The 16439-nt window shown below is 44.3% G+C and overlaps 1 protein-coding gene across 1 annotated transcript; it reads right to left on the reverse strand.

The window, feature by feature from the left end:
• Positions 1–3812: 3812 nt before the first annotated feature.
• On the reverse strand, positions 3813–16380 carry LOC121325199 (solute carrier family 12 member 3-like). The gene is made up of 25 exons (XM_041267540.1): positions 16366–16380; positions 16038–16113; positions 15377–15472; positions 14500–14639; positions 14045–14155; positions 13435–13546; positions 12694–12824; positions 12260–12344; positions 11863–12017; positions 11447–11554; positions 11062–11185; positions 10400–10501; positions 9575–9730; positions 9072–9171; positions 8558–8669; positions 7887–8024; positions 7693–7799; positions 7371–7453; positions 6770–6844; positions 6505–6606; positions 6106–6217; positions 5387–5473; positions 4801–4936; positions 4528–4595; positions 3813–4261 (listed from the first exon to the last, which is right to left on the reverse strand). The coding sequence occupies exons 2-25, from the start codon at positions 16102–16104 to the stop codon at positions 4120–4122; spliced, it is 2649 nt and encodes an 882-aa protein (XP_041123474.1). The 5' UTR covers positions 16105–16113; positions 16366–16380; the 3' UTR covers positions 3813–4119.
• Positions 16381–16439: the final 59 nt, after the last annotated feature.

A 16439-nucleotide genomic window follows, 5' to 3' on the forward strand; every position in this document is an offset into this window, starting at 1 on the left:
ATTACAAGGAAAGGCGTTCATCTGAAGGAATACCCACGGGGAATAACTGGTTCAAATCACAATTTTCAATTGACACTCGGCGTGACACTCGCTCCTGTGCACGCATTGTATTTCACGGACTAAAAGCTACTAGCAATATATTGAACTTTACAGAGTTATTATTAGTAGTAGTCATCGCAGTAATACATGTTTTACAATACAGAACGCCTTATTTTCTGATGATTTCTGTCACTATGCAAACTATGACAAAATCATATTGCTTTCTTTTATATTATTAGGGTTAGTCGCAGTCCTATGTAAGTATCTGTAATATCCGGGCACTAACAGGGGCAGGTATTTAACTCATGTTAAATAATAACCGGTTGTAAAAGCCTGTAAATGAAATGTCCTGGTACTAAACAGCTCAGTTTAAAACTGCCCTCCTGGTTGTGCCAACTTCCCTTGCACCTTCTGCATTGACACACACACCCCCTCTAGCACCTTCTGCATTGACACACACACACACACACCTTCTGCATTGACACCTCACTACACACACACCCTCTAGCACCTTCTGCATTGACACACACACCCCCTCTAGCACCTTCTGCATTGACACACACACACACCCTCTAGCACCTTCTGCATTGACACACACACACACCCTCTAGCACCTTCTGCATTGACACACACACACACACCCTCTAGCACCTTCTGCACACACACACACACCCTCTAGCACCTTCTGCATTGACACACACACACCCCCTCTAGCACCTTCTGCATTGACACACACACACCCTCTAGCACCTCTAGCACCTTCTGCATTGACATTGACACACACACACACCCTCTAGCACCTTCTGCATTGACACACACACACACCCTCTATTGCACCTTCTGCATTGACACACACACACACCCCCTCTAGCACCTTCTGCATTGACACACACACACCCCCTCTAGCACCTTCTGCATTGACACACACACACACCCCACCTCTAGCACCTTCTGCATTGACACACACACACACCCTCTAGCACCTTCTGCATTGACACACACACACACCCCTCTAGCACCTCCTGCATTGACACACACACACACCCTCTAGCACCTTCTGCATTGACACACACACACACCCTCTAGCACCTTCTGCATTGACACACACACACACCCTCTAGCACCTTCTGCATTGACACACACACACACCCTCTAGCACCTTCTGCATTGACACACACACACCCCTCTAGCACCTTCTGCATTGACACACACACACACCCCTCTAGCACCTTCTGCATTGACACACACACACACACCTTCTGCTACACACACACCCTCTAGCACCTTCTGCACCACACACACCCCCTCTAGCACCTTCTGCATTGACACACACACACACCCTCTAGCACCTTCTGCATTGACACACACACACACCCTCTACCCTCTAGCACCTTCTGCATTGACACACACACACACCCTCTAGCACCTTCTGCATTGACACACACACACACACCCTCTAGCACCTCCTGCATTGACACACACACACACCCTCTAGCACCTTCATTGCATCTGCACCTTCTGCATTGACACACACACACACCCTCTAGCACCTTCTGCATTGACACACACACACACCCCTCTAGCACCTTCTGCATTGACACACACACACACCCTCTAGCACCTTCTGCATTGACACACACACACACCCTCTAGCACACACCACCTTCTGCATTGACACACACACCCCCCCTAGCACCTTCTGCATTCACACACACACACCCTCTAGCACCTGCACACACACACACACCCTCTAGCACCTTCTGCATTGACACACACACACACCCTCTAGCACCTTCTGCATTGACACACACACACACACCCTCTAGCACCTTCTGCATTGACACACACACACACCCTCTAGCACCTTCTGCATTGACACACACACACACCCCTCTAGCACCTTCTGCATTGACACACACACACACCCCTCTAGCACCTTCTGCATTGACACACACACACACCCTCTAGCACCTTCTGCATTGACACACACACACACCCTCTAGCACCTTCTGCATTGACACACACACACACACCCTCTAGCACCTTCTGCATTGACACCTCTAGCACCTTCTGCATTGACACACACACACCCTCTAGCACCTTCTGCATTGACACACACACACCCCCTCTAGCACCTTCTGCATTGACACACACACACACCCTCTAGCACCTTCTGCATTGACACACACACACACCCTCTAGCACCTTCTGCATTGACACACACACACACCCTCTAGCACCTTCTGCATTGACACACACACACACCCTCTAGCACCTTCTGCATTGACACCACACACACACCCTCTAGCTGCATTGACACACACACACACCCCTCTAGCATTGACACTCTAGCACCTTCTGCATTGACACACACACACACCCCTCTAGCACCTTCTGCATTGACACACACACACACCCTCTAGCACCTTCTGCATTGACACACACACACACCCTCTAGCACCTTCTGCATTGACACACACACACACCCTCTAGCACCTTCTGCATTGACACACACACACACCCCTCTAGCACCTTCTGCATTGACACACACACACACCCTCTAGCACCTTCTGCATTGACACACACACACCCCCTCTAGCACCTTCTGCATTGACACACACACACACCCTCTAGCACCTTCTGCATTGACACACACACACACCCTCTAGCACCTTCTGCATTGACACACACACAGCACCCTCTAGCACCTTCTGCATTGACATACACACACCCTTTGGAAAAAGCCTCTCTGTCTTTGAGATCACCCAAGCTTGGCCTCTCTGTTTACAGCTAACATGTACCAATATCTCTTCAAACTAATAGGTCTGTTTTAATGCTTGGCTGCCCGGAGGTGAGTTTCTGGTTCTCTGTATCAGATCCCATCAGAACAGTAATTACTAGACACACACGTTAACACACTTCATTAAGTACCCACAAGGCAGTGCCCCAGCACCAGAAGCACACATTGAAACACACAGGAGGCTTTTTCTGTTCCCTGTGGCCAACCTCACCTTGTTCAAGCTGTGTATGTGTGTGAATTTGCTGTAACGATTGTCAAGGCTCAAGGCGCAGGTCAGTGCCAGTCATGAGTTGCTTTTTCACACCAGGTCCCTAATTACTTGATTGAAGTCCAATTCAGGATCTGGTAGGAGCAAAGCTGTGCGCTTCTCTCAATTCAGTAATGACAGGGAGGTCTGTTTTAATGATAATTCTAAACTGTGAAAGATCTTAACAGCGCTGGCCTTATACTGGCAGACCTTCTCGCTGTCTGCTCTTTTGTTCGTCTGTCTCCAGCCAAACCCTCTATGGGAGTTTCCGTTCCAGTTTCATGAAGATTAACTTGCAGTTTACTAGTGAATAAGTCAAACTCAGTGTTGATTTCAGTGAGTTTATTTTCCAAGCAGTTTCAGTTTATATAGTACATTAACGTACGAGACAGTTGTCTATCACGATATACAGCAAGCACCCATTTATTTATTTGAATAATCTACTTAAATAAACAACATTTTCTTGCTACAGAGCATTGCTTTTCATTTTTATTATGAATAAAATAAAACCCTTACCTACGAACTTCATTTTATTTAGGACGAACAGAAAGTATAACTTTAAAAGAGGACAATTGAAAAATGTGCACAAAGTGGAATCTAATATATATATATATATATATGTATACTGTATAAAATTAAAACAATCTTAAATTGCAATATTTTCTTATATATGTTATTATACAAATGTGATTATTCAAATTGTACTTAAATAAACCACCTACAGCTCTGACCTCTTCTGTACCCTTTCCCCTCATTCAACACTGCTGACAATGCAGCAAATAGCTGTTGTTGTGTAACATCAAAGTCCACTGGGCTGCTTCCCTTTGCAAGCTGCTGCATTAGCCACTAGAATGCATAACTGAGGCATGATAATATGTGAAGAGACACAGAAGTGCAAATTATTATTGTTGTTATTATTATTATTATTAATTCATTACCAGACAACCTTACTCAGGGCGACTTAGTTGTATACAAAAACAAATGAGGGTCTGTGCAAGTAGGTTGAAGGAGTGTTGCAGTGTGACTCTCCGTGTTACTGGCAGTAGAAGGTGAGGACGCTCTCTTGGTTTCCTCGGATCAGCATAACCGGGGGTCTCAGATTCTGGGACAGGGTCTCCAGCCAGGCCATGTAGAGTGAGCTGGGGCACTCACCCCTCCTGCCGATGGGCATGGTCCTGCACAACAAAACATTGTGGCTGATTTAGAAAACACGCGTGCTACCGTACACCCATGCAAACAAATACAATGCACATCCATGGAACCCTGCTGGAGAGCCAATACAATGCCATCTTCAAGAGGTCTGATCCAGTTGCACAGTGGTTACGCTGCTTACCACTCGGTTACACAATGGTATTCTGGTAGGACTGTAAAGCACAGCGATGTGTTTTTGCAATATTTAATACAGTTACAATATATGTGTGTCTCTGCTGTTTCTACTTACATGACGATAAGGGCGGCGTCGCGCGAGTAATCAAGCAAGATTTCGTTCAGTCTGACTTGTCGAAGCGACTGCAGGGAAAATGAACAGATGTTTAAAGCATTCTGATTAATTTAATCAAGTTTGCAGTTCATGCAACCGTTTTTTTTTTTTTTCAACTGGTTTAGAAAGGGTTTGTTAATTTATTATAATTATACAAAGCACCCCACAGAGATACCCTGAAGGTCAGAACGTGAGTCTAGTTTTCTTCTATTTATTTTATTCAGTAGTTTTTACCTTTGGCATGTTTTTCTGGATCTCTTCATCTGATATTTTCCAAGGGAAATCTTTTTTTAATTCGTTGATTTTGGCTTCATCTTTGAAGTCGCCATTCAGCTTGTAAGGACTCAGCAAGTCATCAAACCTCTTCACACTATACAAACACAAAACAGGTATGAAGACACTGCTATCAGAGACATGCAGAGAAGAAACAGTTCTCCAGATATGAATTATATATTCTTTCAGTCAAGGGTGCTGGAACTAGGGGTGCTGGAACTAGGGGTGCTGGGGGTGCGGCAGCATTCTCTGGTTTTGCATGGCTTCCATCATATACAGGGGTTACAGTTTTGTTCAATGGCCTTCTGCACCCCCACTTTAAAAACTGTTCCAGTGCCTCTGCTTTCAGTAGTACTGCATACTGTATACCCCCATTAACCAACATATATTCCATGACTGAATATATAAATACAGATCATTCTGTAAAATACAGCAATGTAATGCACTTTGAACTTCTAGTAACGCTACTGATAAGAGACCCCTCCTGAGAAGCCTTTATTAAACTGTAATGCTGTAGTCTTAAAAGATTCATTGGTCCAGATCTTACTTCTCAGGTTGTGGTCTTTGATTGATGTCTGGAAGCACCTGAACATCGTTGAATCCAAGGCGAAATTTACTCAGGAGCGCTATAAACCTGGAATGCAAGGGGAAAGCATTTCTTTTAGGTCTGACAGTCTATAAACAGGCTCTATCTGCAAGTACAGGAAGGCTGCAAGGATTGGAGGGCTAAGGAAAGTAAACTGGGCTGGGCTGGGCTGGGCTGGGCTGGGTGGAGGGGTGTGGAACTGGGAGCAAGCATCAGTCGAAATTTCCTGAGGTGTCGTGGGCTAGTCGATGAAACATCAAAGACAGGAGGGGCCCACCCAGCCCATTCCAGACGGTTGTCATGCTGAGACACTATGAGCCAGCACTTTGATTGATCCCTGAAGCCAGCATCGCTGCCGTTGTGTGTGCTTATGCACCAGGGAGGCCGCAAATAGGCTGATCCCTGGAGCCAGCATGACACTTCAGCCATCAACAGCGGGCCAATAGGAAGTTCACTTTACCTAGCGGAAAAGCACTGAAGGCTCATATGTTACAGTGAAGCTACGTCTTGCTTGGTCCCCACCACTAAAATCTCATTTTATCTTAGCGAAAGCCGAGTTCGATATTAGCATGAAGTAAATAACGGCTACTCTCAAGTAATGAAAATGGAGAAACAGCACAAAGCTGTGTAGATGCTGTGCAAGTCTGGGGCGCTCAATCCCCACACTCAGAGACACTCACGCTTTCCGCTCCTCGTCCATTCTGTTGAGCTGGCCTGCCACGAACACTCGCACCTTGCAGTTCCTCCAGCGCTTCTTGCGCGTCAGCAGGTAGGGAATGAGGAGAGTCAGACCTGCGGGCAGCAGCAAGGGCAGTTTACAGAGGGGACACTGGCCCTCTCCACACAGAACCGTGCAAATACATAGTATGGCTGAGCAATTAGAAACTATTGTAAATCATGCACGAGAAATCGACCAATCACGGTAAAGGATGTGCTGAAATTCCAGTTCATTTTATGCTGTGTATACAGTAGGTGTGTGATCCAGTGCCTAGATCACATGACAGCATTCTAAAGTGTGTCTTTGGGATAGAAGTGGTATGGGCTTGGGTGTTTCCCAGTTTTAGTTTTTTAACTCATACCTCCATCGTCGAACAGCCAGTAGATATCAATTGTCTTCTTGCCCTGCTGAGACTGGAACACAGTGGTGGTTTGCTGCTCGGCAACTAAGGCCTCTGGATCCACTGAAATGAGAACAATGTTTTTTTAGTTACCCATCCTAATTCTGTTTTTAAATATACATTATTGGGACTGAAGGCCCCAATCAATTAAGATGCGAGACACACTATACCAGGTTCAGGTCTAAGGGACTCTGCTCACTGAGGATTTCACTTTATTGATACTCACAGGTTCCGTTGACAGTGTAAGCTGCTACAGATCCATTAACATGATTGTCATCAGCAGCCTCAAAGCCGGGGTTAACTGTTGATTGTGGAGACACACATTGTTACTGCCCTGATAAAACTTGGTAAGATAAGTACAAGCATGGAAACACACAGACACACATAGCAAGCCTGGGGAGGTATGACAAACCATTGTAGACTACAGTCAATGCATAATAGAATTATGGAAAAAGCACGGCAGCATTACTGTACACATTTTATAAGGGACTTCTGCTAACTGATAAACACAAAGCACAGTCAGTAGTTTCAAATTGCTGAGCACCCTGGTATGACTCTACATAGCGTTTTTCTCCAAAGTGCTTTTTTCACAGCTCAAGAGTTAATTGAATTGAGTCCTAGGCTCAGTTTACTCAAAACCCGTCCACTCTGGTAAATGCATATATCAGCATGTTAAAGGCTGTTGAGATTACAAAGACTTCCTGCCATTTGCACAAGACCTAAGACTAGTACCTATGGGGAAGGTTCAATTAAAAATAAATCCTGTTTTTTATAGATATTTAGCAAAGTAACTGAATTATTTGTTAGTGGCTCCCTCCCTAACTCACCATGCGCTTGCATCGTTCGAGATATGTCCAGCCCTTCTTTCATGCGCAATATACAAATTCCATAATTGAAGTCAAAGGCATCGCTGGAAAAAGGAAACACAAGCATCAATAGAGGCAATCAGAGCAGCTGCCCTGTTTGAGAGGTCAGAAGCGGAGATTATTGCTGTGTTCCCTGGTGAACCATCGAGGGGCAGCCAAGCATGTGTAGTTATGGGCCATCTCCTTTTATTCTCTAATGAAAGGATTTTATATTTTAAACCATTAACCTTGACTGTTTCTCCCAGGTACGTTCTTTCTCCCTCACGGAAATGATTTCACTTACTGGATAATGCCGATGTAGTTTTCCATGTTGCTGGGGTTATCTGATTTCCAGTTGTTTTTAAACCCCATTACCAGAACGTTAGGTTTCATTCTTCCGAGACCTGAAGCCTAAGGGGAATACGTTAGTCCACTGTTAGCCCAGGAAGCAGAGTTCATTGAATGCCTTCATTTAAAGAGGCAGAGAGGCGTGCTTACCTGCATGAGGATTTGAACTCCGCTGCGTAAGTCGTCTGCGACGATGCCGGTGTAGAAGGACTTGCTCTTCCTCTTGTTGAGCCACATCACATGGCTATCTGCACGGCTCAGCTCCGAAATCTTCTGCTTACGAGGACCCTGCCGTTTAAAACAGGAACCCATCTTACTTGTTTTACCCCATTGAGTGCCATTGTTCTCATTTGAGGACAGGCTACTACTTTGTAATGTATTGGAGCATTTTTAACTGGCAGCATCTAACTGTTTTAATTTTCTCTTGAACTGTATTGTTACGATGATGTACTCATTCGATTTTGTTAACCGCAAAAGTTAAGTCTGAATGTAATGCATCAAATAACATAAATACAGCTTGTGCTCTAAAGATGAAATGGATTTGGTGGTTCTTGGGATTATTTCCAGTGGATTTACATGTGAAACTACTCTGCACAGCCTCTTTCTGGGCACCCTACGTTGTAATGAAAGGACAGGGAGGAATAACCCACTCAAGGAAGCTCTTACGTCATGGGTCAGGATTCTGGGAGTGTTCCAGGGATGTGTAACACAACACCTGAAATCCAGACCCTGAGCAAGCCCTGGTCTTGCCTCCGGCACCTTTAGTTAAGAAGCAAAACCCAAATGGAATAACAGCAATACAACAAACAAGAAAGGCTCACAATGATCACGTTCCCACATGCCATGAGGCTCAGGTTTTTAGTGAAGGTCCCAACAAGGTCCACCATGGCCGGGCGGAAACCAGGAGCTCCAGTGAGGACCAAGCACTGCGGCCTGAAGCAAACGGGAAACAAAATGAGCGGAAAAGGAAAACAATAGGTTGGGATATATATATATATATATATATATAATTTATATTTTTATAATATATTTTATATATATATATATATATATATATATATATATATATATATCAGTTTTTGGTCACAATTTTAAAAACAGTTTTGTGGGATTCATATTTTTGATAATAAGAAAACACCCTGGTGGGAAAACTTTGAAGTTATTCATGCCCTGCCAAAACTTTGAAAAAAAAAAACCCATAACTGCACTATAAAATAAATACATAGGTAGGAAACCTAACATGGTACAATTATGCACATGTGACTGATTATATAAATATATCCGACATGCAATACATATTTTAGAAAGACCTTGTGAAAGACATGAATATTTTACCTGTAGTTTTTAATATGGTCATCCACCTCATTTAGGCCAACAGAGCAGGACAAGGCCCTGTTATAAGAACTCGCCTGCACTGAAGAGCCCCAGTTGATAGCTGAAACACACATGAAAGAGTTATTAGAGACCCAAACCCTCGATTCACTCCCCTCCCTTTGTGAAGCTTCACCCTGTTCAAACTGCACAGATATTGCAGAAGTGCATCACACCAAGGCAGTGTATACTGGGGAGCGATCAGTGAGACCTGCTGCACTGTGCCCTGCACAGATACCTCAGGATAATCACAGCGGACAGGAAACGAATACAGGGAAATGAAACAGAACGGCATCGCGTTATACATGGTCCAGTTTAACGGCTGTGATGGAAAGGGTCTTTCCGCTCCAGGTTCAGATACTTAACTACTTCAGGGTCTGGATGGAGGTTTAATTGGTTCAATCAAACAATTTAGAGCAAGTTTAGAATAAAGACAGGAGTGGCCAGCCGCTGGTGAAAGAGAGTACCTGGTCTCGTGTAGAGCACGTAACCCAGCAGAAAGATGACGATCCCGATGGCGATCAGAGCGGCCCACCAGGTGAGCAGGAACATGATCACCACGGAGATGATGGCTCCCAGCAGCGAGGCCCACTTGCTGTAGTATTTAAACGATGGCCTCCAGCCTGCAGGCACACATATGTTACACACAGTACGGAACAGGGCTGTGCAGACGCACGGGGTGAATAGAGGAGCCCTGAGCACACATACCCAGGTGAACAGGGCCCTGAGCATACATACCCGGGTGACCAGGGGGGTCCTGAGCATACATACCCGGGTGACCAGGGGGGTCCTGAGCATACATACCCGGGTGACCAGGAGGGTCCTGAGCATACATACCCGGGGGACCAGGGGGTCCTGAGCATACATACCCGGGTGACCAGGGGGGTCCTGAGCATACATACCCGGGTGACCAGGGGGGTCCTGAGCATACATACCCGGGTGACCAGGAGGGTCCTGAGCATACATACCCGGGTGAAGGGGGGTCCTGAGCATACATACCCGGGTGACCAGGGGGGTCCTGAGCATACATACCCGGGTGACCAGGGGGGTCCTGAGCATACATACCCGGGGGACCAGGGGGTCCTGAGCATACATACCCGGGTGACCAGGGGGGTCCTGAGCATACATACCCGGGTGACCAGGGGGGTCCTGAGCATACATACCCGGGTGACCAGGGGGTCCTGAGCATACATACCCGGGTGACCAGGAGGGTCCTGAGCATACATACCCGAGTGAAGAGGAGCCCTGAGCATACATACCCAGGTGAACAGGGGGGCACTGAGCATACATACCTGGGGAGTTTGTGATGGAAGCGTGGAAGCAGCTGAAGTTGATAAGAGCGTACGAGCACAGGAAGAAATTGGAGATGATGGGAGCAATAGTGTTCAGTTCAGCTGCATGCAGAAAGAGAAAACGGCTCTTCATGAGAAGCGATTACTTCATGACAAGCAATCCACACATAATAGCAAACCCTTGCTCGACACTGAATCACCCGTGAGCAGGACCCTGCTGTCAAATAAGGGACAAGGGATCATCGACTGGAATGAACAATTATGAACCAGCTTAAGGTATCTTCTGAATTCATTGACACATTTCGGGAAACATTGTACAAGTGAAATTCAAACTTTACTTGGCAATTATTGAAATATGTAGAAGGCCTTTACTCTAGCCTTGTTCTAAATGGTTTTCTAGTCGTCAATATTTCATTCTAGATAATCAGCCTGGAGGGGAATGGCTCTCTACAGCAAGAGGCTTCCTTATCCTTATTAAAATCCAACATGATTAACACTGGGGATTGAACCTTACATCTCCAGCTTCAGAGACTAAGAAGCTGTATCTAAAGAGCCAGGCTCCCCTTGCGCAGCACACAGACACATCTTTATATTACTCAACACCAGCCTCCTAATCTCCTCCACACATTAATCACAGCCAGCCACGTGAGAGACACGCTTACCGATCAGAATGAAGCCGACAGCGATGAAGTAGGTCAGCAGGTATCCCCTGATTGGTTCATCGTTCTTTCCATAACCTTTTCCGAAGAATCCGATCAAAGGGTAAAGGTTATCTTTGCAAAGGCACTTGGGACAGAGAAGTAAAAAAATGTAAAAAGCATTTTTTGGGTTTTTTTTTAAAACAAGGTCTTTTTAACCATGGAAATGCAATCATGTCTTGACATGCCAAACAGACAATTGCTCAGCACGTTCATTTTGTACGCATGTTATTCCAACAATTAGAACATTGACGGCCTTAGAAATCAACACTGACGCTGTCAACTAGTTTCCTAAATGTTGCAAAGCCTCACTCCAGGCGATATGACATCCACTGCAAGGTGTTGTTACCTGGAAGACCTTGGGTGCTGATACGAGGCAGGCCAGCGCAGAGGAGAGGGTCGCCCCAAAGATGCCAGCTGTGATCAGAGGGGCAAACCCAGACACCATGCTCATGGTCTGGAGGGCAAACAAAGACAATATAAAGGATTGCTTTCTGAACAAGTCCTCACTGGACCCCAGGCCTGCACGCTTTATTGATGGTTTTTCATTGAGAAGCTCACCATTACCTGAAGAGATCTAGAACGACTGTATCTATCAGTAAATCTACCTGTCTCCTACTTTGTTCTCCTCTGTTTGAAATACTCCCATCTAGTGCATTTCAGCACCGGTTTAAATGGATCAGTGGCGGCAGGCCGGGTTTTAAGCTGGTCAACTGCAAATAAACACTCCAAAGTTTACCGGAACTCCAAGAACAATGCAGGTACCTGATAGTAGTTGAGTAGACCGTGCTGGCAGTTATGATTCTTCGCACATTCGGTGAAATTCCATCCATAACTGCAGTCAAGTCCCTCGCAGCCAATAGAGGGCATCTCAATGGTGTCATTTATATTCCCAGAGGCATCCCTGAGCACACAGGAGCCTGGAAACATGGGTTCAAACCAAGCAGAGCTTCATTTACAAAGGACTGGGAGAGCAGATCACTGCCCAGACAGTTCCTCATGGCTGGCTCTCAAAATCCCCCTCCATCATGTATCAATTCAACAAGGATTCTTGTCATACACATTTTTTTTTCTTTTTTCTGTTGGCGTGAATGTTATTCAGTCGAATGGGTTATTTGACAACAAATGACACTCCTGAACGATTAGCAGAGATGGAACTCACCAATGGTAGCAGAAATGATAAGGTATGACATTGTCGTCCAGAAAATAGCCAGCATTGTCCCTCTGGGGATCGCTACCGCAGGGTCCTGTCATTTCAAGACCAGGGAAAAGATGCTGTTAAACACCCCACAGTAAAACACAGTGGGTTTGTTCTTTTCACACAGATTGAGCAGCTTCCTTCTGGGATTGGTGCTGCTGTTTAGGAACCCTATGCTAATCAAAGTGCTACCATTACAAGGCAGACACAACCATGTAACAACTGGGTGACCACCAACTCCTAGTTCGCACAGTCGCTTAACATGACGGACAGGTTACTGACCAGCCACTGCTGGTTTTCCTGAGTGGTGTGATGTTTGTAAATATAGTAAATTGTTCTGCAAATCAAGGTGGTTTCACAGTCCTTCACTAGCCCTCCATATATGGGGTCTACCTTACCTTCAAATCTCCTGAGATGTTGGCTCCCGCCAGGATTCCGGTGGCCGAGGGGAAGAATATGGAAAACATACCAAAGAAACTTCCGTCGGGACCTCTCCAATCTGGCACAAAGTTTTCTGAAAAAATTGCAGCTGAAAAAGATTTAGAACAAATAAAAAAATTATTAAATTAGAAATAAAACAAAGGCAACGCTTTATTTAGGCTAGACTGTCATCAATACGTTTTTAATTAATATGCAATTAACCATCTGCTGAAGTTTAGTTCCATGTTAGTAACCAGTCAATAGATATGCCATGCAGGTGTGCATCTATCACTAGACTGCCATTGCAGCTCATACTTCATATGCGTGTTGAGTGTGGTTTTTGAGACTTGCTGATTTCCAGCTCCATTAAAAAAATAAAAAAAGACATACAAAGACTGGTATGTAGGGTTACTGATGTTATTCTATAAGCTATGAACAGTTCTATAGATTTGTGTATAGAAATCAAAGATTCTATAGAACTTTGAATGCTCTGTGGTGATTCTATGGAAAATATAAAAATCCTACAGAAGAACAAAATATAAATGGATTATGTACAGTCAACATTATTAATAAATGCACAGCCAAGGTGAGTGGTGTAATTGCAGGCTGTTGCTTGTATCGATGCTGCATTTTGCAAGCCCTTTGCTCACGCAGTGTGAGGATTCACACTGGTCGTTATATCTGCCACACAGCAGATCAATGAATCTTGTAAAGCTCACCCTTGTAGCTGAAGAAGCCCTTGGACTGCTTTTCCGGGGTGGCGGGGATGATCGTCCCCACAATGTAGTTTATAAAAGAAATCATGATCACGAAGAAGAACAGAACCTGGGCCTGCCAACGCAAACGTGTCACAAATTCAAACAACTCCCTGCTTATAAATACAGAAAAGTATGCAATCAAGGGAACACATGAGAGTGGCTTTGGGTTTTTTTCTGTTAGAATAAATGTTATTCAATATGAGGAATTATCTAATAATAATAATATGTGAGATTAAACAAACCTCTTGCTTCAGACCTTCAGATCAGGTAAAACAAACATTGGAGTTTGTGATGGATCTCCTCCTCCTGGCTGATGAGTTAATAATACTGAGATCAGCCTAAGACCTGCACTGACCTCTCCACTACACAGCTTGCTCTCCCCTTGAATGGGATGACTGACTGGATGGTTTGCGGTTCGAATCCAGCACTGACCTTTCCATTTAATTCAATTAATTTCAAGTTTGGCTTGATGGCTAAAATGAATGGCGTCTAATTTGGGGTTTTCAAAAATCTCTTATATAAAAGAGGCTGTGGGTATACTGAGAATGGATTTCGCTGTAAACTGTATTACCTTAGCCTCCCATTCCATACCGGCCAATGAAATTCCAAGCAGAATGGTCACCGTGATCACTCCAATAATCCTGATGTCGTTAGTGGGGTCTACCATTGTGGAATCATATTCCTGGAGAAAATAAGAAAAACACAGGAACAATGAACTGGACATCGCCGAATGCATTACCTTTTTAAAACGAATGCTTTACTGTTGTTATGTTTAATGTATATATGTGTTATGGCCACATGTATTGCGGAAAAAATTAAACTCTTATTATACTGTCATGCTGTACCATACCATTTTCAACTATTCACTCCAGTTTTTTTTTTTTTTTTTTTTTTGTATCATGATTCTGCATATCTCAGTAAAACAGTTCCCTGGGAGTTTGATTTGGTTTGTGAATAATCTCACGAAACAGACCATCGCCCGCATAAAAGCAGGTCATGTGCAACGGGTAACAAAGCAAGTCTCACCCTCAAGAGATCCCGCACGGTCTCCGCAAAGCCCACCGTGTGCATTGCCACAGCCACTGCATTGGCAAAGGCAAAAATGAGACCAATCGAGCCCCCCAGCTCCGGCCCCAGACTCCGCGAGATCAAAAAATACGTTCCTCCTGAAACGTGATGGAAGACAAGCTGCTTCAAACTCTGCAACCCGAGAGGTGCAGCTAGCACTTCTATAGGGTGATTAGAAAGCAAGTTTACACATCAACACAGCGGTGAACTAATTTTCTATTCACCCTGTGTATAACTACAGCCTCGCTTCAGTCTCTCTGCTGCAGGTGAAACAGTTTGCACTTTACATAATATACACAAAGTACAGCTCATTACATTTACTAAAACACAGCTCTTTATTAAACACCCTGGTCACTGCTTACAGGGTGACCCTTCTGAAAGTTTAGCACCCTGGTGTTTTTGCATGGAATTTTTTGTAGTGGTCCCATGCTTTCCCCATGATTATACTGTACCTGCTGTGCATTTCCCTCTGGTTTACCATATGCATTACCATACCTATTCTTTGCAACACCCGTTTCCTATTTCACTGTGCTTTACACTTTGCCATGCTGTAAGGGGCACTTTCATAATGAATACTGGACCCTGTTTTCTTATGCTTTTTTCTCATGCGTCTGTGGTTTACAGTGCTATTTACCACGCTTTCATACAAGGGGAGAGGCATGCACGCAATATAAACAGTGTCAAACTGGCTGACAGCAGAATTACAGAACGTGGTTTATGGTTAGCACATCTAGGACTTTTCTATGGCTTCAGAATTCCCTTGCTGTGATATATGTATATATATATATATATATATATATATATATATATGCCGATGATAGAAAGCTATACCCACCTCCTTTTACTTTCCCGTTGGTAGCGATGGCCGACGTTGATAAGCCTGTTATCCCGGTGATGCTGGAGGACAGTAGCACGATGATCCAGGTCAGTCCTGAAAGGCGACAGCTTCGGTGTAAGTAGACAGTCTACTATCTGAGCAGCGCTCAGCTCACACCCGCACGATTTACATGCGAGCAGTTAACGAGTCAAGAGTTCTTGAAATGAAGACTGCAAAACAAAATCCCCAGCCCTGTGCGCTAGGAAAGGTCACTCATTATTCCTGTCAACAGACTCTAGTACTTGAGAAGATTTAGCACGCATCGCAGGTATGCAGACTAGTGAGATTGTAGCAGGCACGGGGGAAGGCAGCAGCAGGGCTGGTAGGTGAGATCGCTACAATATTATACCCGAGTTTCAGTGTCTCAGAGATCTCACACCTGTGCTTTATTAAAAACAGAGACTGTTTTTACCTAGCCTGCAGCTTTTACTTTCCCAAAATTAGTTTACAGTTTGCAAAAACGAATCCACGTGCACATTGCAGTCCTTTACAAATCGGTTGCTCTTAACCACGATGGCACACTAAACTATATTAATACACGAGTTACAACATATGACATGTAAGACGGATGTATTTCTCTATGCATATTATACTCAATAATATAGTGAAAGCCACACACCGATTCCTGCTTGACCAGTGATCCACGGCAACCGCAAGTATAGAATGACTCCCCAAATGTTGAGCATGCACCGGATCTGAAAAAGAAAGACAAACACATTAAACAAAACAGAACACGCGGAATCCTTGCAGGCACTGGGAATAGTATTGATTGATTGATTTAAAAGGACAGTTTCCAGGGAATGCACACAGAGACAACTTCTATCGGCAAAAACCACCCCACACTCCCTGGCTAAAAATAACTCTTTATTTTAAACTATTTATATAAACAAGAGTATATATAGATAATATATAAGAGTTATATTTTTAAAACATAATCTTATACCCACATTTGTGAACTGGTTATCAGTTTTATTTAATATATAATCTGCGTCAAAGTTTCAGGAAGGGCTAAACTGGAGCG

The sequence above is a fragment of the Polyodon spathula genome, chromosome 13 (assembly GCF_017654505.1).
Source record: "Polyodon spathula isolate WHYD16114869_AA chromosome 13, ASM1765450v1, whole genome shotgun sequence".
Taxonomy (NCBI): domain Eukaryota; kingdom Metazoa; phylum Chordata; class Actinopteri; order Acipenseriformes; family Polyodontidae; genus Polyodon; species Polyodon spathula.